The 27,076-nt window shown below is 39.6% G+C and overlaps 1 protein-coding gene across 1 annotated transcript in view; it reads left to right on the top strand.

Annotated features, from left to right (window-relative positions):
• The window catches only part of kirrel1b (kirre like nephrin family adhesion molecule 1b), a 79,265-nt gene extending 53,839 nt beyond the window's left edge, over window positions 1-25,426 (top strand). The window contains 14 exon segments of the mRNA XM_042497389.1: window positions 3,282-3,431; window positions 5,483-5,640; window positions 8,825-8,975; window positions 10,480-10,585; window positions 11,383-11,531; window positions 13,147-13,274; window positions 13,831-13,957; window positions 15,724-15,824; window positions 18,310-18,526; window positions 20,096-20,203; window positions 22,766-22,893; window positions 23,560-23,607; window positions 23,609-23,638; window positions 24,776-25,426. Of these exon segments, the coding sequence (XP_042353323.1) occupies window positions 3,282-3,431; window positions 5,483-5,640; window positions 8,825-8,975; window positions 10,480-10,585; window positions 11,383-11,531; window positions 13,147-13,274; window positions 13,831-13,957; window positions 15,724-15,824; window positions 18,310-18,526; window positions 20,096-20,203; window positions 22,766-22,893; window positions 23,560-23,607; window positions 23,609-23,638; window positions 24,776-25,393 (2,219 nt within the window). The 3' untranslated portion in view covers window positions 25,394-25,426.
• Window positions 25,427-27,076: the final 1,650 nt, after the last annotated feature.

The raw sequence follows: 27,076 nt of genomic DNA, 5'->3' as shown, positions 1-27,076 counted from the left end.
TCCCCTCACTCTTCTTTTATTTCCTGCTCCACATCTTTCAAACTACAGCTCCATCACCACTTGCTTTATGTATTTCCTAGATCTCCTCCATTGCTTTTCATTCCTCTCCCTCTCCTCTCCTCTCCTCCCTTCCTCCTCCCTCTCCCTTTATGTCGGTAATGCTCTCTTTGTCCTTGCAGCTTATTGCGAGGCATGCTTCCGATGATAAACACACCGGCGTTTGATAAACATGTTGTCCTCTCTGTCTCTTTTCCTCTGCTTTCTAGCCATCTATCATTACCTTCTGTCCATTATTTATCTGTAAGTTGTCTGCGCTGCTTTTCTTCCCCTCATCCTTGACACACTGTCTCTCAATCTTCTGCTTTTCATGTTCAAAATATAAACAAGAGGTCATGTCATATGTATTTGCACAGACGAATCACATTAAATTATTCTGATGTAACGGCGTGTTTTGGTGCATGAAATATGATGTATAAGAGGTTGCTGTTATGTGCCCTGTATGATTTTACACAGCTGTTGATGACAGTGTGGGAGTGCAGATTGTGCATTAAATTCATACCTGCAGCTTGCACGCCTACACACACATACACACACACACACACACGCGTATGCAAGGTCTGTGTTCATTTGCAGACAAAAATATGGTTTGTTTTTACATCATTTAGTTTAAAATACATGAAATCCTTAGAAAACCCTGTGTGGTCAATGTTTACTAACATGTACATAAACATATATGCATCATGTTTACTTGTTTCAATACATAAAACACACATCTACTCACTACCTGCAGGCATTAGTGGCAGTTTATTGTTCGTCCTAAACCTCCTCCTCCTCCTCCTCCTCCTCCTCCTCCTTCTCCTTCTTCTCCTTCTCCCCGGGGTGCTTTCACCTCTGTGGTTGCTATGCTGCGAGGTGCTGAAGTGGATGATGTAATCTCCACTAATACTTTTGTCCCCCCCCCCCCCCCACACCCCCCACACACCCCCAACTCCCCCACCCTCCTTCCTCCTCTCCGCACCCCAACTGCCTGCCTGCCTGCTTGCCTGCCTTTGCCATCTGAATCCATGATGTCATGTTAGGATTGGGCACGGAGGATCAATGAGTGCCCCCTAGTGGGACGTCACGCTCAATTATGTCTTTGTCTGAGAGGCAAGGGTTCAAACAGAGAGAAAGGGTGGGGGGGGGGGGGGGGGGGGGGGGTTTTTGGAGTGGTGCTGCCTGTAGTTCTGCAGTTTGCATATCGTACAGGAGCTGATGTGGCATCATTGTATATGTGGCGATGTTTAATCAATGTTTATCTCTGACTGTGTCGCTGTATTGCTATGTAACTGTTTATGTGTGCGAGTGCTCCTGTTCAATATCTCCCCTCTTGTTGTTTATGTAAACGACTTAAAAACATCTTCAAAATGTGCTATACTATAGACTTTTTTTGACATTTAGAACGATGAATTCCTAACCTTAACCCTAACCCTGGCTCTGACCCCCAAATCCTAACCCTACTATAATGAGCCATTTTTCAACATTTTAAATGTTGACTTTATGGACTGTTCTTTTAAAATTCTACACCAAAAACTTCTTCAGAATCTCCTGAGGCTCTGCTTAATGCAAAAAGATCTTTGAAACTCCTGAAAATAATGCTATCTGCATGTTATGATAAAAAGCATTGACATTTTCACTAAATACATGTACTATTTGCTGCTCTATGTCTGATTGATGTAATGCATTCGTGATTCAGCTTTTATCCATTTCATGAAAGCTTTTACACCTGATTTACACTGTAAACAAGTCAGTTGTCAGCGGAGCTAAGAAATACAGTCCCTGACATTGAGTAAAAGATGATAAGTAGATGTATACATGTTTTTGGTTAGTTTCTTTTCCTGTTCCTATATGCTTTTTGTGCTCCTTATACTGAAAAATGACATGACAAGCAGCTTGAAAAATTACAATTTAGGGTGTTATTTCACCAAAATTACTCAACTTTAGTGGTGCCTATCCATCCAGAAAGTTTGTTTTTTATTTTCTGACATTACTTTTTATCAAACATTGTTCACAATGTGTTCTGTGGATTATTTGTTTACTAAATCAGGGGACTCAAACAATTTTCAGGCCAAGGACCTCTTAGCTAAAAGAGAGATGGAGCAGGGAACCTCTAAAACACAGAGATTTTGAGTTGCACATAAACCGAGCCTACGTAAAAGTGTAGTGCAGCCCAAACACAACAACAAAGAGATACAAAATTACCACAAACCAACACAAAACAACCAGGAAATCGCATTGAATAACCTCAGAGACACATAATCACAAAAACATGCACAACAACAAAAGAAATACGAAAAACAACAACAACAACAAAAGGGGCAAAAACCACCACAAAGTCTGTCTGTAGGACTGGTGGTGGGGCTTTTTGCATGTCTGTGCCCAGAGGCCCATTGTTTCATAATCCGCCCATGCTAATGACATGATGGATTTATTTTAATGTTTTGTTGTTTTTTTTTACTTAGCTGGAAAAAATACTTAGAAATAACTATCAAACAATAATGAATAATTTATCGGCCACACTGTAATAACTCTGAGGACCCCCTGTTGAAGACCCTTTTATATTAACTAAATTTATTTCCGTAATCCATGAGCTGCACTTTTCCAGCCAAAACTTTTTTGGCACAAATTGAAAATTTGGGACAGCTAAAATTACTGTCAATAAAACTATCTTCCCACAGATTTGAGACTTTCTTCATAACAAAATAAAATTATAATAAGTGGAAAAAAAATACCAACTCTAAAATGTGAACCTGTAGCTTTCTCTCCCCTGTGAATTTACATTTCCCCTGGGAATCTACATTTTGGTCTTGTTTACAAGAAGAGCAGATGGAAATAAAAAGTTGTGTCCCAAAACCTGAAATAAAGTTATTTATTCAGTGTTACTACCTGAAACTCACCACTGAGAGTTTCTAAAATAAAGATGATATTATCCTCAAACAGATCATTTGTGAAGCAGTGCTATTATAATGACTCATGACTGTAATAGCAGCATGAAGTGTGCCTCTTTCTTAATGCCAGCAATCATTTTTAAACAGTAGGTCATGTTTTTCCAGGTGGTACCACTACTTTTAAATTACATTCCAGAAGTTAATTTTCTAAACTCGTCAAGCTTTTCTGACCTGCAAATAAACATGCATGACTCACAGTGGAACTAAAACATAAACTCCAACAAGTGAGATCTCTACTAGATGTCTCAATGTATTTAACTCTAAACCTGCTGTGTGTGTGTGTGTCTCCTTCAGCCTGGCCCAGGTATCGCGTGCTGCGGGCTCTGGACATCGGCCAGTACAATCTGGAGATCTCCAATGCCGAGCTGTCTGATGACTCTCTGTACGAGTGTCAGGCCACAGAGGCCGCGCTGCGCTCCAGGAGGGCCAAACTCAATGTACTCAGTAAGTGAACTGGCTGCAGATAGAGGGGTCATTTTTCTGATACATTTTTCTTTTAGCCATCACAGTTTGAGCAAAGGACTTTTTCATCCCAAAGATACCTCAGGTGATTATCAAAGAGAGAGACAGAGAGAGTCAGCTTTACACTAGAGGCTGACCTATATGGACGGGAAGTGTGGCTAATAGTGCATGATCGATTTAGATCCACACCTGTTAAGATCTGTTTCAAGTCGATTTAAAGCAGGAGTCCTCAATGTTTTTCAGCCAAGTTCAAGGACTCCTTAGTTCAAACAGAGATGGATCAGGGACCCCCGACCTCGTAGATTGTTAAAAAAATTGAGTTGCACTTGAGGTAGCTCTCTAAACACTTTTGGGTCTTCTCTGCTTTGCACTTCATTGAATAGGTAGCAGCTGTAGCATGGCAAGGGGCATTGGCCTCATTCATTGGTGGTTTCTTAAGTCAATGGTATATCACAGTTGAAAAGCTCAAAAAGTCACAAAAAGAATCCATTGTGGCGAGTAAAAATGTCTGCACACTAGGTACTGTAATTTATTTGTCAGAGAAGGCGGTGGCTGTGGTGTGACTTGTTTTTTGTTTTTTTAATCATGACCGTCTTTGGAGCTACACATGCATGGGAAAATGCATGACACTCCCAACAACATAAGACTTTACAGTTTCTGACCATTACAAATAGTGTGATTTTGGACATTTTTAAAGAAAACATGCCTTTCAAACCCACTTGCAGGTTCTGAGGGTAATTCAAAATAAATACAAAAAAAACCCAACCATTTGAAGATGAATGTCCCTCCTTTTAGCCAAATCAAACATGAAATTTTGTCCCCAGTGCTTAAAAGTGCCCCCCCCAGTTTTGCACCAATCCCGTCTTATGAATAACAAACAGTCCTTAATTGGTCAATATGTTTTAATACATACATTTTTGCTAGGTAGTTTACCTCACTGGTAAGTGCTGCACAGTGATTTACTGTAAGCTAGCTCACATGATTGCACAAAGATTCATGAGTAACGGGTAGCCATTAGCCAATGTTGTGTCCTTTACATTCAATTTTTTTTTTTTTTTAAAGAATATTTATCTTATACATAAATATAATTGTGTATTCAGACATATTTTTATTATTGAACAGAAAAGCTTAAATTAAAAATTCAATTAAATGATCAAACAATAATTTGGCCGGCCCCCCCTTTAGTAACTTTGCGTACCCCCTGTTGAAGACCCAGTCTCTATAGTATTGACTATATGTGATGTATAAGTCTTACACAAAATCTTGGGGTTTCTTGTCTGTTTTCACCAGTTTCCAGAATCTGTGAGTGTCTTTGCTTTGGAAAACAGATACTGCCAATATTACAAAAAAAACTGTAGCTCACAGATTTGGGTGAAGCTGCAGATGGAGACAGTTAAAAACACCATAAAGAACCAGTGATAGGAGGTTCTTTAGCAAGGCATTTACTTTATCTGGAGCTGCCCATCTCACTGGTTACTATGAGTATCTTAACATTAGACATAAGCTTATACTTGGCAGAAAGTCACTCTGGTTAGTGTGTAGGAAGGATAAAATGTAGAAGCGAAACAAGATATTGGAGAAGAATTTTGCGATTGAAAACTACCAGCAATGAAGTTAAAGGTCAAGCAGTTAAAACCTCCTTGGGGAAAATGCTTGAGAGCACATTTTAATATCTCAGCAACATGATGTTAACTTCATCCTGAATCCCCAAAGAGTAGAGGAGCTTAGCAGTACATTTTACTGTTGTATAGTGAAAACCATGTGCTGTATTTCCAAAACGTGAACTTAATAAAAACACAGCCTTGTTAAAGTTATGATGAAGTATTCTGATTCTGATAATGCTACTTGAGAAATCCATTGTGTTTTGAGAGGTTTTCAGAGGTAGAAGAAGACACTTAGGTTGCCTCTTCACTCTGAAAATTCTGGACATTATTTTGTGTAAATGTACATTTACATGTTTATCTGTATGCATGAGTGCACACTTGCATTAATGAATCCCTTTTCAAGCTTGGATATGTGTGTCTGTCCTTCAGTCCCCCCTGAGGACCCGGTGGTTGAGGGGTCCCCGGAGCTCCTGCTGATGGCCGGGACTCCGTACAACCTGACCTGTGTGACCCGCGGGGCCAAGCCTGCAGCTCACATCCAGTGGACCAAGGATGGAGTCTCTGTGGAGGGGGCCTATCAGTCCACGGTGACTCACACACACACACACACACACACACACGTATGCATGCAGATAAGAGTAAACACATGCGTGCAACTCATGCAACATAAATCCCACATAAATCCGTGACAAGATTTTTTTTTTTCACTAAAATGAGATCTGCATAATCTCGAAAGCCTACTGGCGGCTTCAAAGGAGTTTTCTAGTACCTACAGTCTGCTCCTCAATAACAACCACTTTCAGTCTGTTTGTTTGTTTATATGCTTTTTGCCGCAGGCACTGCAAAGGGGAATTATAGTATGTGCACCTCAGGCCCCACATCACCCCTGGAGTCCTGCATTAGAGAAAAACAGTATGCAGTGCAAAGTCAGCATAAGACTTTCTTGCTTCTTGGTTGACAGAATGATAACATCTTGGCAGACAGGGACCATATTTATTATTTTATGCTTTTGAGTGTTTACAAATAGCAAACTCTGACCTGCTAACCAGTGAGCAGCAACATTTTGTACCTTGAAACATGCAGGAGACGTATGATATACAGTATATGTTTTCAATAGTAGGGCACAAAGGAAAAGGGCACAAACATCACTGAAATGCATCGCTGGTATCTGTTTACCATATCACACTAATTAACACACTTCAAAGGAAACATGAGTGGTTTGATGAAAGTTAACAGGCAAATAAAAATGAAATTAACAGCCGGGCAAAGTATAACGTTGCTAAGTCACGGTCCCATTTAGTGCGACAAAACTGCATTTTTGAAACAAAACAAGACACATTAAACTGAAATGTGACAAAACCTGGCGATCCGAAATTTTCCTTTGCTGTGCTAAGAGAAGGATGCTGCAGTCAACAATACTGAAACAGCATGTTGCACATGTTTCATCTGGTAGACATACATGCTTATATGTTAAAGAAAATTTACCACACTTTCTTTAAGGCTAGAAGCTTAGTTAAAAAAAACAGTATGTCAAACCTCTCCTTTATTATATAATTCATTCATCATATCAGTTTGTTTTGGGCTGCTTTGTGTTGGTTCAGTCATCCACTTTCAGTAACTAGTAGTAAGAAAAACTGATACCAACTCAATATTTATAAGTTGTTGAACATTCGATCTGATTTGTGAATCAAGTGTTTAAGCATGATTGCTACGTGAAGTAATTGTACATTTGGTTCTTTACATTTAAAAGATTTTAAGAATTGAATAAAAGGCAGTGAGTTTTGAAATTAAACTTGGTAATACCTGCACTGCAAATTTCCATTTTTTACCAACTTGACATCCTATTCATATATATTATAGCACATTGCATGTTCTTGCATGCTATAATTCTGGATAGCATGGTCAGAACTTATTGTGATTTGAACTTATGCGGACATACTTCAGAAGACTTAAGTCTTTTTAAGCAAAAGGTTGTATCAATATGTTTGTGTCATGTGCACTAAATGCCTTACAGCTTACCTGTCTTAAATAATTTACACCTGTATTCTAATATAGAAATAATAGTAAATGTAAACATAACCTTGGCATAGTCCACTACTATAAAGTATTCTAAATATACAGATATATGTCATACCAACACATACATTTTTACCAAATCTAAGTATGTCCTTAAGTGGCTCTTACAAATTTTAACCTAATCCAGTTGATCCAACATTTTTCAAAAGCCCTGTCACGCCTATGATGTGTCTTATGTCAAACACAAGAATAGAGAGGCTACAGAACACACAAATCCTAGACATCAGCCACTTTATGGTCTTGACACAATGTGAAACATGCACAGATGCAAGACATGTTTAATTAACTCATGTGCACCGCAACAGACTGTCTCTCTCTCTCTCTCTCTCTCTCTCTCTCTCTCTCTCTCTCTCTCTCTCTCTCTCTCTCTCTCTCTCACACACACACACCCACACACACACACACACCCCTACTTACCTAGGCAGGTACTAAGTGACACTTCCGATCACAGTGAAACATTCTGCACTCTTTTCTCCCACATTCATACTCTTCATGCTCCTGTATACTCTCCTACACACATGAAATTATGCCTGCAAGCTTGCCCACTCACACACACACACACACACACACACACAAAAACACACACATATGCACACATATGCACACTCATGCTTTCATATGCACAGAGAAGCAGCAGCAAGCACTGACTCACACACTCAAACACAGATGTTTTTACATCTCATGCAGCCAGTTCTCTGCCCCCCACACATGCTCATACATATTACATGCCGCTCTTATATTATCGTGTTACTGACCACGCATTTACACTACAGCGAAGGCTGTACACACTTTCTTGACAGATTTTGTTGCTGCATTGCAAAATGCCCCACCTCCAGAATCCAGTGAGATGGGATTTCATGTACTTTTTGTGCTGAAAAAGATTTAGACCTTATGTTTAATGGATGCAGCAAAAAATAATTTCCAATCTTGACTCATCTAATTACTTCCCGATTAAAAATGAAAACCGTTCATCTATAAGGTGTCAAAAACTGTGAAGGCTGCCTATCACAAATTCGAAAAGCAAGATGTCTTGAATTTGGTCATTTGACCTCACCGGTAAACCAAAACCCAAATATGTATTTCATTAACAATGATAGGAAAGTAAGAGAAGCAGCAGAATAGTTGTTTTAACTGATTAATCAGTGAAATGTTTCAGCACTGTGTTTGTCTTTTTCACAAGATTATTCAGCTCTCATTCTGAATGCAAAGTCCATTTTCATTATAAACCTGAATTGCTTGCAATAATTGAAAGAACATTTGCAGACAGTTATTTTCCTGCATTAACATTAAATGTCTGAATTATAATGATAAAGCACAAGAACATGGATTCCTATAAAACTTCGTCAAGCCTTTTCTCCTTTGCACTTTTTCAGTTTCTACCTTCTTTTTTCTCCCCTGCATCATGTCTAAAAATGTTGTTTATCTCTATCTCCAGACTGCTGTTTCTATTTCCATGTTATGCTATTTCTTTACCTCTCTTGGCTCCATTAGTAACCCTCCTATGTCTCTCTTCTTTCTCCTCCCCTTTTTCTCTCCTGTTTTTCCCGTGATATTTCCCGATCCCTCCTTTTTTTGTCCTGTTCGTCCTTTCCCATCCACCGTGCTCCTCCTCCTCTTCTTTGATCTTTCTTGGTCTGCTCGCCTCCCTAAATTCTCCCCATAACCATCCTCTCCTCTCCCTTTTTTGGTAAACAGGAAGTGCTACCAGACAGAAAGAGGGTGACGACCAGGAGCTACCTGCCCATCACACCTATTGACACTGACAGCAGCCGCAACTTCACTTGTGTGGCCAGCAACCCGGCAGTGCCAATGGGCAAACGAGCCACTGTTATGCTCAATGTTCACCGTATGTTGCTTCTTTTTTTCTTTTCAGAGTGTGAAGGTGCATAGGTAGGGCTGTTTTGGCTAGGCATGTAGCAAAATCATGGTATAATTTTAATTTGTATTCAAGCACTTGTTGACTTGAAGTAATTATTATCGAAAAACAACATATGTTATGTGTTTGATTTTATTTTTCACCATTCTCAAACTTGGGCTGGTTCCAAGTTTGATTTAGCTGTTGGCATGGATTTGGCACTGTCTTTGTAGCCAGTAATTTCCTCCTAAAGCGACTTGATTTTCTTCAACATCTGGAAAACCTGATACTTTTTGTGTTTTAAGGGATTTCAATCGTGTCCCTGAAGAAATAAGGAATGATTGCTCTCAAGGAAACTGTAGTTTGAGTTTTCAATCAAGAAGACTGATGTGTTTTTCCTACCCAGTGTAGCTACTAATTACTGAGAGAATAAATGCAGTAACAGAAGATGTAGAACCAGTGCTGTGTTAGCACAGACGGCTTATTTGGAAAATGAGGTATTATTGTGGGGGATCCTTCACCAGGCATTTTTCTTTTCTATGAACAGGCTCTGTTTTTGGCACATATCCTTTACTTATGATCTCAGTCACAACCACAAAATAATGTGTCCTTTGTAAGATTTGATTATGCAAATAATAAGAAAATGTAAAAATTATAAACTGTCAAAAGTACAAACAAATATTTAAACATTTAACAACAATATTGTAAATATATTCCACTGTGTAAATATTAATTGTTAAGTATAAAATATGAAAATATTGATTCGTTTCACCAATGCATCTTGAACTTTTTAATGCATTCTGGCACCTTAGTTACCTTTAAAAACTGTATTTGATGTTGTTTGTTTATTTTTACATTTTAGATTACTTAGACTAATTATGAATTGTGATGATAAAAATATTAGCAAGTGTTGGTAATTAGCATTAAGTACAGAATACTTAACAAATGCTATAGTTAGAAATGTATTGACCTGATTTGGAGAAATAGTTAAATGTATGTATATATGTTAACAATGGTGGAATATAAATAAGTACATTTATTAAAGTACTGAGCCAACATTTTGGCCCTATATGGGATTGTCCACAGGTTCTTTAATGGCCCCATGCCAACTGCTCACATGGATTGGTTTACCTAAGTGGGCATCTTATCTGGGGCCCGCTTGGTTAAACTGGGTGTTGACGATTGGCATGAGGCCATTATGGAGCCCAAGGACAGTTCCACATGGGGCCCATTTTTCAACCCATTTACAACCCACATGGGTCCCACATTCAAATGTTGGCCTGGTACAAGTATGAACAGAACGACCTGGGGCTCTTTTAATAAATATTATTGTGCCAATTCTTATATTGCTTATATATTTAGATTTTGGGCTATTTATATACATTCTGGGCTGCAATGTTGGATGGCCAGACCTAATGATGCCACTGGCTGAAACACAGCAGTCATTTACTTTATCTTTAGTTGTGCATTGAACAATGCATCTCTCCCTTTGTAGACCCTCCTATGGTGACCCTGTCCATCGAGCCTCGCTCCGTCCTGGAGGGCGAGAGAGTCACATTCACCTGCCAGGCCACTGCCAACCCTCCCATCATTGGCTACAGGTCTGAATTAAATTTTACTAGAAAATTAACCCTAAACAAAAAAACTGAGTTGACTTCAATACCTAAAAATTGTCCGACAATTGTAACTTTATGTCTAGTTTAGGATGTGATGGACTTTTTTGAACGTAGTGGCCAATGTTTTGTAGAGACAGTGATTCATTTTATACCTGCAGTCCAACATCAGAGGCCAGACTGCAATTCTGTTTAGTGCCAATAGATTTTCTTTCATCTATTCCAATCTGCTTGTTACTACCATCTGGAGGCGATCCTGAATTGTAATTTCTGCTTGCAGAACAGAATTGGTGAAAGTATTGAACGTTTAAACAATTAAACACTGACTTTAATCTTAAGTGACAGCACTGAAATCGCTAAATGTTGGACTTAAACACGGAGGTTTTAATCTGAGGTTTGAGACTCCACCAGAGGGTCCCAGTGTGGGAGCTTTGCCAGGCACTTAGGCACTAAGCCTATTGAGTGTATATTAAAATGTCATCTAATGGCAGATGTGCAGTACAGTTATATGATGTTGAGCTTAACAGAATTTAAGGGAAATGTATTTCTTTACCTTGCAATCATTCCCTCAGGTTCTGACATCAAGGCTTTTTAAATGTTAGTTTAATAGGTTTAATTGATAATATAAAAACACTCATTGTCTACTAGTGGAAATCCACATTTGGATCACCACCAGAAAATTATAAAACCCCATTATGCTTTCGAGATCTCCTGCTGGCAAACTAACATAACAATGATTTGCAATGCTTGAAAACTGGTTAAATGATGATGGGTTTCTCTGTCAGGTGGGCAAAAGGTGGCGTGCTGCTGGAGGGGGCCAGGGAAAGTGTGTTCGTCACTACGGCAGATCACTCGTTCTTCACTGAGCCCGTGTCCTGTCAAGTTTTCAACGTTGTGGGAAGCACCAACGTCAGCATCCTAGTGGACGTGCACTGTGAGTAGAGAGCAAACACTCCTAAGCTGAATGGGACTCTGATGATATTTATGTGCTCTAGTAACTATATTTGTCAGTATTTGTTTAAAGAGCCATACTGAATTTATTTTGTTACTACACAGTATTCATGTCTTGTGCAGAATACATTTGCAATAGATAGTTACAATGCAATTTTATCTCTCAGGTCAGTCTAGCTCAATTCAGCAAAGCCTTACGGCATTCATTTTCACAGCCTATGTATGAACAGAGTGACGTAAATAGTAGTTATTCAAAACAACTTGTACTGAAAATATTTACATAAAACGAAGATATGAATTGAAAAATGTACATAACCGGAGAAGGAAAGACACAAAATGATGCCCATAAAAGTATAAAAAATGAAAGGAGACAGAGGAGAATGTACCACACTAAAACATGTCTTGCTTTATGATAAGGCAACTGGCTAAGAAATTCTATTCTGTTTCCAGATACATAAGGATTTAAATTCTTTAAATGTTAGTTCAGTCCAAACACAAAGTGATTTCACGCCTCACAAGTATAGCATCTTGAGTTCTAGCTGCCCTAACAGTTACGCTAACTAACTGGGTAAGGCAGCTAATGCCATCATTATTGCCAACGTGGTTCATGTAGAAGTACAACCGATAGCTGTAATTGACTGACAAACACATACTTTTAGAACTTACCATGTAGTCTTATGGTTTCTCTCACTTTATTCCAAGCCCTCTTGCTTTTTGTTCTCTCTCTGTACAGTACTGATGATGAGCCATAGCTCTGGGTGACCACAGAGGCATTTCTCATTCTCTGTGACATCAGGCAGACATCAGGGCTGATAGGTTTTCACAAAATAACATCATGCAAATTTGTCACTCAAGCTGAAACATTTCAAATTAAGTGGACCATAGACTATAAAGTAAAGATAAATAACGTGACAATGCCACAAAAGTGGAGCCAGAACTTCTTGAGAGATGGGACATAAGCTAAACTAAAATATCAATGTATACTACATATACATTTTTAGAAAAGATGGTTTCTATCAGTACTGCACAGACCCTGGCTCCAAATAACGGCACCAGTGCAAGATGGCCCCCCATGATATTTTGGCCTCTTTGTTGTACATCGGGAGCAACTGGAGATGCTTTATCTATCTTTATATGCAGTCATTGGCACGGACATGTATTCAGGTCGCCAGGTGCAAATTTGTGTGTGTTTTTCAGCCCCTGGGTGATCACCAAGTCTGTATTTCATTAAAGGTCCAGTTTGTTGGATTTAGGGGCATCTTTTGGCAGAAATTGTATATAGATTGTCTTTAGTGCATAATTAACTGAACATACGAATTATTGTGTTTTTGTCACTTTAGAATGAGCTGTTTATAATATCTACCTACATAGTGGGTCTCCTTCCAATGAGTCTGCCATGTTGTTTGTACATTAGCCCAGAAAGAACAAACCAAACACTGGCTCTAGATAGAGCCATTTGCATTTCTGCACTGGCCACCACAGTTCTCACAGAAGAAATTTCAGTTCTGCAACCGCACTGCTAGATGCCACTAAATCCCACATGCTGGACCATAAAAACGCGTCTGTGTACAGGGATTTTAATTTTCATACTCTGTTAGTTGGCCCAATACTTGTGGTGGAGCCCAGGCCAGTTACGGTAGATGTGGACTCTGATGTCACTCTGAACTGCAAGTGGTCTGGAAACCCCCCTCTCACCCTCACCTGGACCAAGAAGGGCTCCAGCATGGTGAGAACGAACTCTCATACCTTCCATTGACCTTTGACCATGAACCCTACATTTATTTCCTCCTGCTAGATTTAAGTTATATTTCACCAAAATATCTCATATTTAAATATATACATGAAGAAATAGAAAGTCAGTGCACAACATTTTGAGGTAAATCACATTCTTAGAACCACTGCCAAATCCTCCAGAAAACCCCAGTCCCAGCCTGTATTGATGTTCAAGACGTAGACTTCATAAATGTTTGCTCAGTTGTAAAGCACACGATAAGAAGTGAGACTCAGTCTTCATATCTTAAATCTTTAATTCATGCCTAACAAGTTAAGAAAAGCTCCAGGAAAAAACTAATGGAGCCTGCTGAGTAAATCAACATGTTTTATGAATTAAATATAGATCTCCCTCCCCCTTTTTAACATCGCTCCCTGTCTGTCTATCTCCACTCTCCACCTCTCGTACGTAGCTACCTTTCTGCTTCTCATGCATACTTATACTTGTGTGTGTGTGTGTGTGTGTGTGTGTGTGTGTGTGTGTGTGTGTGTGTGTGTGTGTGTGTCTCCAGGTTCTCAGCAACAACAACCAGCTGTATTTAAAGTCAGTGAGCCAGGCAGATGCAGGCCAGTATGTCTGCAAGGCCATCGTGCCCCGGATTGGAGTGGGAGAGACTGAGGTTACACTCACTGTCAATGGTCAGTTACTATCTAATTACTATACTATTTATAGCTGTGCTGATATTAGCAGAAATTATAAAAACATGTATGACAGATCTTCCTACGCACAGCAAAACTGCTTTGGTGTCATATTTATAATGAAACCAGATGGACCTCCATTATGTATTTGTTTCATCTAGAATGATTCTTTACATCATTTGTGTATATATCTGTATCTCCCCAACAGCTGAAGCCACTGACTATACAGAGTCGAGTACAGCATTGACTTAGTATTTCTGTCAACCCAGCCTGATTCATTCCAGCCACAGCCTGACCCAAACCCAACAGCTAATTTTTCAGCCCTGAACAGGCCCAAAGCCAACATTTCAATGTCAAAACTCTCCCCAAGAGACCGCCAATTACTTAATAAATCAAGACTGAGTCACCAAGAACACAATGACGAAAAAGGAAGTTCTTAAATGCTCCGTAAATGTTTGCCAACTGATAAAGTGTGACATTCAGTGGCATGTCTTTGCAAAATACATGCTGGATGAAAGCTTTGTGAGCTAGTGGCTACTTTTAAAAATCAGACAACATGTAAACACAGATGATACAATGTAAGTATTTGCACCATCCACCTTTTTCTCATGATTGACAGCAATCCGTGATGCATCTCTTTTGGCTTGTTCTCCAGCAGAGAAAAGTTACTGGATGATGCAACACAGCCAGTATGATCGCTTTCTCTGCTTTGTCCTCTTAAGCTTATTTTATGCATAACTTGATGCAAGAGTTTAACCGGAGTCCTACCATAGACATATAAGGCATGCGTTTTGATTCATAGTTCAACGGTGGATTTTGATTGTTGAATACTAATGGCATCATTCTTGGTCAGGCTGTATCGTTCATTTATTATATTCCCCATTGTGTTTACATTCTTTTATTCACTTTGTGATACAGAGCAGCATGAGCTACACACATACTTAGCAGAGTTACTTCCAGGTGACCTTTATTATATATAGACTCACTGCTGAATAGGAGACTACTGCTGTGCAGTTGCTGTGTTTCCAGTCATTCATTCATTGCACAGTATGAGCAACAACATTGCTATGCATTCATTAGCTAGGTTGTTTGCTTTGCTTTTTGAAGAGGCACTCTTTAGCTACAGCAAAGCGTATGGTGTGTCACCAAAATACAAATCCACTCGTCATTTTGCAAGAGGATTTGCAATTTGGGCAGCACAGCAGTACTGTCATCTCTCAGGAAGAGGGTTTTGGGTTCGAACCCGCTGGATGGCTTGGGACAACCTTCTGTGTGGAGTTTGCATGTTCTTCCTGTTTTAGTGTGGGTTTTTTCTTGATTCCTCCCACAGTTCAAAGCCATGTAGTTTAGATTAATTGTTGACTCTAAAATTTCCTGTGTGATAGTGAGGGTTAAGGATTGTCTGTATCTTCATGTTGGCCCTGTGATAGTCTTCTAGCTCTGAATCATGAGGATGACCTTTTTCCAAATCTCACCTACAAAGCTCTGATTGACTTGGTTGTTTTTGCAACAAGGTAACAGACGGCAATGAGCACAACACCCAAGTGCTATTAATTTCTTAAAATAATCACGTAACCAGCCTATTGTATTGCCAAATAAGTGTAAAATCTTCTCATTTCCTGTTTCTGGTTAGGATCCTTATAGTAAGGGTTGACGTGGTTGAAATGTGAGTTTTTCTCTCAAACCTTATGGTTTCTTGTAGCAGTCCTTTTATGTCTCTAAGTCTTCTCCATCTCTCTCTCTTTCATCATGCCTCACTTGCTCAGGCCCTCCCATCATCTCCAGTGATCCAGTCCAGTACGCCGTCAGAGGGGAGAGAGGAGAGATCAAGTGTTACATTGCCAGCACCCCTCCACCTGATAAGATTGTAAGTCCATCCGTGGAAGTTATAATCTGCTGCAGAGGTGCTCGACCTTTTCAGATTGCATCTGCCTCAAGCAGAATCCTGATCACTACACCTCCTTGTCCGCCCCGAAAGCAAAATGATTTCTGCTTTCTCTTTTGCACTTTGGGTTAAACGATTGGCACAAGTGGCATTGTTCTCCAACTGTGTCACGAGTATATGAGAACGGTCTGTTCCTCCTCTGTGGTGGAAGGTGTGACTCATCAAAAACAGCTGCTGTGGTGTTTAGTTGCAATTAAAAAGGAGACACAGAGTACTGTACACATGTTCCACTGAAATGTAGAAGATAAGATACAAGAAGAACACAGCTTTAAGTGTTACTTATAGCAGGGACTTTCTTTACCATGAAAGGGTCAGTGCAGCGTCCATACTATCTTGATTTTAGGAAGAAATGGCCAACCTGGGGAAAGTGTTTCAGCTCAGTGATCCCTTTCAAAGTGGTAACCATCTTTTCTCTATAAGCAAGCGTTCACACAGATTGCCTCACCAGCAAACCGTAATGGAATATCTTCCCGAATGTGCCGTAACTGCAGAACTGAACTGTTTTTTCCTTCCTGCCTTTTCTTAAAGCTGCTGAGTGCAATACTTGATCAAACCACAGTTTAATATAAAGTGCCTGTGCATTATGTAAGTTCCAAATGAACAGTGTGGTATGTGCAATAAACCTTTAAAATAAGGGAATTACCAGGATGCCCAAAAATCATGACAAAAAGGCAGAAAAGAGAGATAAATCTAGCAATGACATTTGAGTTTAAAGGCTAGAAGTGACGGGGGGTATTGGGGTGAAATAGATTGAAATAAGAGGAGGGAGAGATGGAGGGAGAGTAAAATTCTGTACCTTTCAGCGTCAATTATCCAATTGTGCAGTGCCGACATGACAGAAATCAGAGCTTTTAGGAAGCTTCAGCCCCCTGCCGCACTGGCAGAGAGCTCAGAGCGTATAATGTGATACGACATTATATTCTCGGCTTAATGCAGAGACACAAGGACTTATAAAATATAGAGTATGATGCCGTGTATGTGTGTGTACAGAGTGTGTGTGTGTGTGTGTGTGTGTGTGTGTGAAAGAGGCAATGAGATTGAAAGAGAGAGGGGGTTACAGACTAAGGTGGTGAAACAGAATCATTGTGAGAAAAAAGAAAGGGGGATTTTGAGAGGCAGACAGAAAAGACGCATTATGTAAGATTGTCAGAGAGAGAAAAAAGCAGAAGATTTGAGGATTTTTTAACATTTCTCCCTCACCTACCATTGATCACATTCTTCTTGTTCATTTTTTTTTTCAAATCCAGGTTAAAAGGTACATTAGCCCAACATATGGCTCTATGTATATTTGATATTGCCATGTTCCATATTTAATACCCTCAAATTTCTACCTCAGCAAATTTTAAGTAGAAGAACCTGCTTGAGTTTTTATCGCTTGTGTACACTTGCTGCACGGTGTGTGTGTTCTGATTTATTTGTGAGTAAATTCTTTCTTTCTCTGGCTGAAAAGTTGCTGCACAAACTTTAATTAGGGACATACTGCACCAGGAGAAAAAAAGGGATAGTTACCAAGGTGTGAGAATATAATTTGTTTTGCTTAGAATGTATTTCCTGCCCAGACTCGCTTTAGTCTCTCTTAACCTTTCTTAACACCGGCCCATCTGTTTGCTGAATGTTTACTTGTGATTATATGTGTGTGTGTTTTGCGTCTGTATGTGGGTCTGTTGTGGTTAATACTACATAAGATAAGATAAAGTGAAATTAGCATTATTGATCCCCGAGGGGAAATCGGGTGATTGCAGCAGTAAAGAGTGGAGTTTAGATAAAAATCAAACAAATGAAACATATTGGAAATTGCGTGCTAGCTCCTATCAGCTTGAAGGACTTTTCCTGCTGTGTTGATTAGGAGCAGATTTATAGATTTGCAAACGTTTTAGTGTACAGATGTAGCGAGCCTTTGATCTTATCTAAATCCTAAATTGATGTACGCCTGCATTACCATTTCATTGCAGTCCTTTTTAAGTGGCGGATCACACTTTGTGAGGTTGAGAGCAGGTTCTGCCTACAAAATACTTTCTAGTGGCCTGTAACTACTCATCACATCATACCCTGAATGTGTTATGTATAACCTTCACTTTTAAAACACATTTACATAATGAAGAAGATATAGGGAGTGCTGCACTGGGTCAAAAAACTAAGGCTGTGCTCCACTTTGATGATACGAAGCAAAACGTTTATTTTAACAAAGATAGTAATGCTTTTAACAGCCTGTTGTGTTATGGAAGTGCAAATCCATTTAATACGCAGATTTGATTTAATGGGGCTTTATTTTTGTACGAAATAATATGTTTACATTGCAAAAGTAAGTACGAAATAAACATAAAAATAATACAAACAAATTGTATTTACAGCACATAAAGATCTACTAGAATTTGGTTTGTATTCACTTATTCATTGTGTGTTTCAGGTTTGGGCATGGAAGGAGAACGTGTGGGAGAAGGAGAAGGGAACCTTGATGGAGAGGTACACTGTGGAACAGAGTAAACCTCCATCTCAGGGCGGGGCTGTCCTCTCCACCCTCACCATCAACAACGTCATGGAGTCCGACTTCCACTCGCCCTACAACTGCACCGCCTGGAACTCCTTCGGACCCGGTACCATGATCATCACTCTGGAGGAGACGGGTATGGAAAAACATTTAAAGGGGGAAACAACTTGTGGGTGCCAGTTGAATAGGACATTGTGTCATGTCATGATTAGTCACATGGTTGATTGATTTGTAGCATTTATCATCATAGTAGTTCAAGTCAAGCTGGCCACTTGTTTCTGGAGTATCATTAACATCATGCTGTCAGTTTATGCTCCACTCCAAAGAGGAAATAAACACAGTTTATGCTTAAATGTATCACTATGAAGTAAATGTAGATTGCGCAATGTAATATCTGTGGAATAATTACACCATCAGTGTTTAGATGGGCTCCCTGTGCTTAGTTCTGTCTGACACAGGATATGATCTAATAGGAAAATAAAGGCTTGATTACTGGCACAAAGGAAAAGGATAGCGCTTTTGCTGTGTTTAGAAACTTTTGGTGGCTAGCCCCAGTTACCAAGGAGTCTCAGTGGAAGTTCTTTGTAGTTTCTTTTACCAGTAGTGAAAATTTCTAACGGTGGAACAACCAAATTACTGTGGGAAACCTGTGTTGCTGGTAGTTTCTAGGCTCTGAGGAAAAGTAAAGTGATCCTTTTGTCTTTCCAACAGTACACCAACAATTATACCAATGGGAACGCAAGTGTGGAAGGTTGAAAAGTTGTCTGTTTTACATTTAAATGTAAAAATAATTTGATTTTTTTTAATACCAGTGGTACTGTTAGTCATTGTTGAATTATAAGAATGGGATATGGGACTCTGAGATGGTACCTTTTCATTCTAATAAAAGTGGGTTTACTTGTTATGATTTGTTGTCATGCATTAAAAAAAGAGAAAGATCAGGATGTTCTCATAAGCCATTTTTTGTATGAAAAGTAACAAACCCAAATTTGTATGTAACCCTATGTAATCATGAGCCAGTAATTTGTGCATAACCCACGTATTTTGGAAGTTTGTGATCACATAACCAATGACAAATCATGAAAGTGGCCCCAGCTGGGCAGTTAGAAGGCAAGCAAGTCCAAAACAATGGACTTTTGAATGCTATATATATATATACGTCAATGGCACTCAATGAGTTAAGAAACACAGAGTGGTGTTTACAGTGAAAATTGCACACAGCATCTTTAATTTCTCTGAGTAAGATGCTCATCCTCTCTCACAAACTGCAGTGCCCTTGAGCAAGATTATTACACCGTGGCCTCAGCTGGAGGACAGAAGATAGATAGTGTTATAAGTCCATTCTGAACGGTTACGCATTTTATTGTGAGGACTTGGTATGTCACATTACATTGAGAAAATGATTTCTTCATGCTCTGTCAGTCTTATCTGGCTCTTATTCTTTCAGCTGTCAGATTTCGCAAGCTTCAGAAAATCTACCAAAATATCTTCGAGAGAGAAAGAGAGAGAGGGAGCGTTTTTTTTTTTTTTTATCCCTTGTCTGACTTGCATGCCTTATCAACATTTAAGCAGCCTTCAGAGATTTAATATTAAGCTAGGACACCAGATTTATACTTAAACAGCGCAAGATCCGTGCAAGTTTCTGTAACAATGAGGCAGCAGCTGTCCCTCAACCCTGACGCTTCTCTGCTTGTGTTTGTTTCAGATATCGTTCCGGTGGGAATTATTGCTGGTGGTACGGTGGGCTCCTCCATTCTGCTGCTTATGTTTCTACTGGCACTTGCCTTCTTCCTGTACCGCCAACGCAAAGGCAGTAAGTGTACACAGTGGTTCTCTAATGTGTGTGTGTGTGTGTGTGTGTGTGTGTGTGTAGTGGCACGCACACACGTACAGTATGTGTCCATCAGTCTTTCTTTGATCCACTCACCCTATCTGTCATTCTGCCTCTCCACATTTGAAGAAAGGAACATATGCCAGCTGTATGGCATTTTATTCAAATGAGATTAATGAATATTCATATAATATGGCAAACTGCCTTACAACGCCTACTGTACCCTTTTCATTCTGCGGACATGAAATTGTATGATTTTTTAAATAAATTGTATTTATATGCCGCTTGTGCATTAGATAAAGTACATAAATAACAGAGCTGAAAACAAGAGCATTTAAAGGTGAATAGTATTTAAATTATAAATTCCTATATGTTATTTCTACAGCCAAAGGCAATCCAATTAGCATTTATGAGCAAAAACCATCCTCGTGCAAAGCAGAGAGCTAAGAACATGTGGTGTCTTTAAGTTGTTTCATTTTGAGCTGCTCCACAGCAAATAAAGAATTGGGAAAGACAATGAAGGTGACTGGCAGAGTCCCCAGAGGGATTTTCTGGGGATAAGTGTATATTTTCTGGTTCAGAGCTGATAACACCACTACAGAAAAGATACCGTTTGGAAATGGAAACTCAAACAAACATCATCGCAGCTCCAGATAAGCTGTCGCTCATTTGTTGTGCGATGCTGCAGCTCCAGACTTCACAGATTTAAATCTTTACTTTTAAGGTCTTTGCTTTTGGAAGAGAGTTGCTCATGTTGACAAATATTGACTGCTCTGTACGAGGGATATGTTGCTTAAAATGAGCAGTATTATCATTTCAGGTTACACAAGGCAGTGTTTAACAGAGACATATACCCGGTTTTGGGCTAAAATCCCAGTTTCTGCTGTGATTTAGAAGGCTGTCCTACATAATTAACTATAATGAATGCCTCTTAATGAAATGACATCAAATATGTTTAATCCCTACCTGTGCATATTTAACCTAGTGCTACTGTAGCCTTTATGTTAATATGACAGCATTCAGTTAAGACTTTAGCCATGTTCTGGAAATATTACTAGGTCCTAATAAGATTGCTGTCATGACTTCAAAGAGACGCTGACACTTATGCAAATATCAGACAAACATGTAAATTCACCAGCATTCATGCACAGTAAAAATGGTACATGTCTGAAAGATGCTTATAATGCTGAAGTTTCACCTTTTTGCTTAGAATATTCTGTCTGTTTTTCTTGTGAATTAAGTTAATGTTCAAAACCAAAACGAAGAAAGTAAAAGCTATACTTTGCAGGATTTCCTATAGAAGAAAGAAAGAAAAAAAGAAATCCCTCTAATCCTCACTTATGTCAACCTAGAAGCCTTTTGGAAATGTATTTACCTGCTTAGACCCTAGCCTCTATGTATATTTTCTTATTTTCTTCTTATTTTCTGTGTTTGGGATATTTCTGACCACAGTGCGCATATGAGGGTGGACTTTAAAAAAAAAAGGTACTTATCAGTTGCCAGAATGTAAGCAGTGGACATTTAAATTCAAAGTGAAACACCAAGTGGACATGCTGGAGGGGCTTTCACTTTCACTTTCGATGGTGATACTGCTTACAAACAGTCGACGACATTTCCTGCAAAATTATTTAGTTCAAGAGAGAACTGGGATAAATGTTTGCCATTTTTACATATGAAATTCTGATAATTCAATAAGCTAATGAGTTACTAAAAAATTGGATGTTGCCGTGGTTATATCACTGATTTTTAAGCTGCAGACTTTGCACACTGCGTTTCACCTCTTACTACCATCATCAAAAACATAATCCTTGAATGCAAGTTTTATTGTTCTCGAGCTAGCCCCCTTCATGAAAGCTGCCTCATGCATTAGCCCCCGCTGGTCTGCTGTGTCCCAGCAGGTTGCCAGGTTTGCGTGCATTGCACTTAAAATCACCCAATCATGTTTCAAAAACAAAACATAACTTCTCAATATAAAAAAAAAGCAAATATTTTAGTTCTTTTGAGTCATCTGTCTCAAATCTCAGTCAAGTCTCAAGTCATGAATACCAAGTCAAAGTCAAGTCAAGTCCTCAAATTGACTTAACTTAAGTCTGACTCGAGTCTCCCACCTCTGTCAATGAAAGAACTAAGCAAAAGTATGTAACTTTTGAGCAGTCTACAGCTAAGTGACATTACAATGTCGTGTATTATTTCTTAGTGAGAAAGTCTTCAGATAACTTTTCCTGGCATTTGAGTGGCCTCATGCAGAATTAATGTCCCTTTATGTAGATTTCTTTTATATGATAAAAACATCTTTCATTCTTTTTGATATCATAAGCTTTTGTTTTTAGAAAAATAAGACAATCCCACAGTGTCACTAGGAGACACCAGCACCAGAGACAATACTGAGTAAAATAAAAGAAACGTGGCAAAGAATGTACGAGACACGTCAGATGAAAACAGCATTAAACAGAATAAAGTGTCGTTTTTGTTGCCTTTTAAAGAAAATAAATCAATAATTTATCTTGACCCAGAGTATGACTGGAGGTTGTGTTTTTCTTCCAGGCCGCCGAGGTGTCACCCTCGGTAAACCAGACATCAAGGTAGAGACGGTCAACAAAGAGACCCACAGCCTGGAGGAGGAGGCGGCCGATGTCTCCACGGCAACCCGGATGGTCAAGGCCATGTACTCCGTGAGTAAACACCCATCTGAGTCACCGGGGGCCGTGGAGAGGAGGCGTATGGGTCAATGGGCTTAAATGTACAGATACACCGACACAAAGGGCGGCGTGGCAGAAGAGGCACACACACACACACACACACACACAAATTTGCACTTTAAAGTACACACACATACACACAAAGTGTAAAACAGATGCCCAAGGCTTGTCTGCAAATAAACACCGAAAAACAAAAAAACGTGCACACACACACACACACACATATACACACAGATGGGTCGCCGAGGTGTCACCCTCACACACACACAGATGAAGACAAGAGACAGACAAGAAAGTGTATGAACATACGGTACATGCACAACCAACCTTGCAAAGACACAAAGACACACACACTCTCTCTTTAACATTGTGTTCCTTTTAGAAAAGCGTTCAGCCCTGGAAGTCCTGGAGAATCTAATCGGCGAGGCGGTTTTAAATTCCGGTCCAAAACCTTTTCCTCCGCCTACTAACCGTTTCTCATCTTCCACTCTCTTGGGATGAAAAACCTGAACTCTGTTTTCCTCTCCCCTCCCTCTCTTCCTCCTCCTTTCCTTTCTCACCCTCCCTCTTTCCGTGTGTGTGTTTCGTTGTTTGATGGTTTAGTTTCTGCCCTCTGTTTCCCTCTCTCCCTCCACTCAGCCGTTCAAAGACGACATGGACCTGAAACAGGACATCAGGAGCGAGAGCGAGCGACACCAGGGAGGAGTACGAGCTCAAGGTAAGATGGCCAAATATTTAAGCATTTTGACTGGATGTTTTTTCTGCAGCATCTTGAATATTATATCCTGCATGGTGCACAAACATCATATGTGGTCATATCCATCATTAATTACCAATTACAAGTTCCTACTTTGTCCTCAGGTTTGGCATTTGCACTGCAGTTAAAAGCTTGGTTTTTCATAACAATACCACTTTTTTCACAATCCATGATGTTCCCCATAACAGATGTTGCTGATTCTGCATCATTTGCATTTGTGATCAAATCCTCACTTTGGTTTCTTTAAGCTTGAGTGGAGCTAAAATCTCCCAATAACCTCAAAACCTTGTGTATGGGGGTTTTAGTTCCATAAACATAACAAAGTAAAGGAGGAAAACACTGCCTCAAACATTCTTGGTATAAAATCATCCTAGTAGAATTCTGGAGTTAGCTGCTGCCCAGGTGAGCTCGTGTGTCATTGCATTGGAAACAATGTTTTTCCTTGTGAAATGAAGTTGTATCATCAAGTCTTGTGTTCATACAAATACTGTGCACTGCATTGCTTACACACCATTACGTTTTTGGACATGGCATGAGCAACAGCATGTCACCAACATCACTAACCTTACCAGCCTGCACCGTGGTGATATACAGTACAGTACGTACAATGTGATAAATGTGCAGTACGATATTATACGACATTTTTAGTAAGTTAGTTAGTTAAGTTTTTTAGTGTAGCTGAGGTGTTTTTATAATAAGTTTTATTATCATTATTATTATTATTATTATTATTATTGTTGTTGTTGTTGTTGTTGTTGTTGTTGTTGTTGTTATTATTATTAACAACAATAATATTGTTGCTTTTGTCATTTTATCTGCCTTTATTGTAGGATTTGTTATATAAAAAAGTTAGTTTTTTATTTTTTTAAAACATTTTTTTTTTATGTTTTGTTGTGGAATGCCGTATTAGGTACTTCACCAGTAGAGCTCACAGTCTTTCTTCTGGATTTACATCATTATAGAGTTGTATATATCCAAATGTGAAAGAGTTATAGCACAGACCAGACGTTAAGCTGTTCCTTACCTCTAAGCCTAGTGTTGCGTCTTATACACGTTAATAAAGGACTGAAATACTAATTTTCTTCCTCGTAATCACAGGATCCAACCAATGGCTACTACAACGTCCGAGCCACCACCCATGATGAGGCGCGCCCCCAGTCCCGTGCCATCCATTACCAGGGCGAGTTCCGCTCCCCGAACCCAAGCAGCGGACCAGCAGGTGCCACTTCCAGCGGACCTCCAGCCGGCGCCAGCGGTGCAGTTCCCCCCAGTGCAGTTCCAGGCTCAAGGGCAGGTTGCTATGACCCCCGCCCACCTTCGAGGATGTCCCATGCAACTTACGCCCAGTTCAACACCTTCACCAGGGTGGCGCAGAGCCAGCAAGCTCCTCCCAATCCAGCTCTTCAGTCGCCTGGAGATTACCCCGGAGACTGCGGCCTGCTGGACAGCACAACCCAGCTGGCTTATGACAACTACGGATACCCCTCACAGTATCCCAGCTACCGAATGGGCTTTGCACCACCCATAGAGGAAGGGCCAGCCTATGAGATGTATCCAACAGGACAGGGGACCGGCCCAGGACCAGGTCCAGGGCCTGGACAACAAAGTCCTGAAACAGGGCTGGGGCAGTACGGAACCTCCACTCGCTTCTCGTATTCGTCTCCACCCTCTGACTATTCCCAAAGACACACACAGCGGATGCAGACTCATGTTTGAGAAACACACACTCTTTGACTTGCTTTTTGCAGCTGCAGCACTTATTAAACTTAAAACAAAAACACAAAATTAAAAAAAATACATAAACATTTAACAATTAGTTTTGTGTTTCCATTGCATCCAGTGCATGGAGTTTGGTTCATTTTCAGAACCAATAAAACACCACAGCAATTAGCAGCATTGCATATATAGTATATTTAGCAGCAATACATTTGACACATGCAAAGCGACATTCACAAAAATTTGCGCAGACCTTCTGTTGCGTGCAGTATTTATGCTCCAACAAAAGCAACAGCGAGAGCCACAATCAAGAGAAAAGAGACAAAAAGAGAATAAGAGCACTTTGAAGACAGGAAGAAGAAGAGAACCAGGAGCTTAAATAGGGGCAGACGAACCCTTTCTTCCTGCAATCCTTGTCTTGCTCTTGGATCATCTCCCTGCATCACATTTTCCTCCCACCCCATCTCTGTAAATAAGTGCAAATGGAGATTTGGGTCATTCTGAAGTTATTTGCTTGTACAAACCTATACAGTGTGATGCAGTATAGTGACCCACAACAAACCTCCCCGTAATCCACACTTTTTGCATTTTCTGACTCTCATATATTGCAAAAAAACAAACACATACACAAATCTGTAAAGACTTATTTGTTTTGATGTTTTGCAGCAACGGGGCAGCTTGGACTTTAAACATATTTGGCACTTTTTGATCCCTTTTTCTCACTTAGGACATGCCCCAGTGGCAATTTCTTTCAAGATCTACCTTGATTTAAGTGGGACAGAGCTTCTTAAAGTGGTACAGTTAGTGACCAGAGTGCCAATGCTTATGTGCCAACACACAAACTATTACGATGTGTCTTCTTTTGTAAAAAGTGGACGATGAGGTGGTGTGGACAATGAAATTTTGTACATGCCACATCTGAGAGAAAAGAAAAGGACAGGAGCGGTAGCAAGCGTTTCTATATGCTCATTCTCCTTCTCATCTGTCATTTTTAATCATGATACATTTCTACTCAACATTTCACTCAAAGTCAATGCTGTATACAGTATTTCTGAAATGAGGTGCGACGGGAGCGCTTTTTCATTCAGTGAATTTCCGCAATTTGTACAAAAAGATACCTCCCCTACCCTCAAGTGTCAAAAAGTATTTGTTTCTCTCACTTGCACAGTAGGATAGATTTTTTTTCCATATTTATACCGAAACATATGAAAAAATGGCATTCTGAAACATTTTATAGTATTTTTATAAGGAGTTGTGGACCAAAGGTTCAATGTTTTGGGTGAAACTCACTTTTTAATGTGTATGTGGCGACGTGATCGTTATTGGAAACGTTTTGAGTTTCTTTGCAAAGTGATGGATGGTGTTTTTCAAGTGGATGTTGTAGACTTAAATTAGAAAATTTGAAGAGCTTCATTCCAAAATGTTAAATATCCAACAAGGGCAAATCTGTCAGGTGGATATAGCTGTTTGGTGTGAAACTCTTCCTTTGACTTCCAGTCTTCTGACTGGACTGCCTTTTCTCGCATGTCGACGACATTCAAAATGATGGATGGAGAACGAGCAGCTGCTCACTCTGAGCTGTGCTGTGAATTTTGTAAGCAATGGGAAGGTTCAAGTGTAGTCTAACATATCAAAATGAAGGTACAGAGGGTTCTATCTAGCTCATATGGTACTTTGTACATT

This window comes from Plectropomus leopardus, chromosome 12 (genome assembly GCF_008729295.1).
Source record: "Plectropomus leopardus isolate mb chromosome 12, YSFRI_Pleo_2.0, whole genome shotgun sequence".
NCBI classification, from domain to species: Eukaryota; Metazoa; Chordata; class Actinopteri; order Perciformes; family Serranidae; genus Plectropomus; species Plectropomus leopardus.
This window is presented reverse-complemented; position numbering and strand designations above follow the sequence as displayed.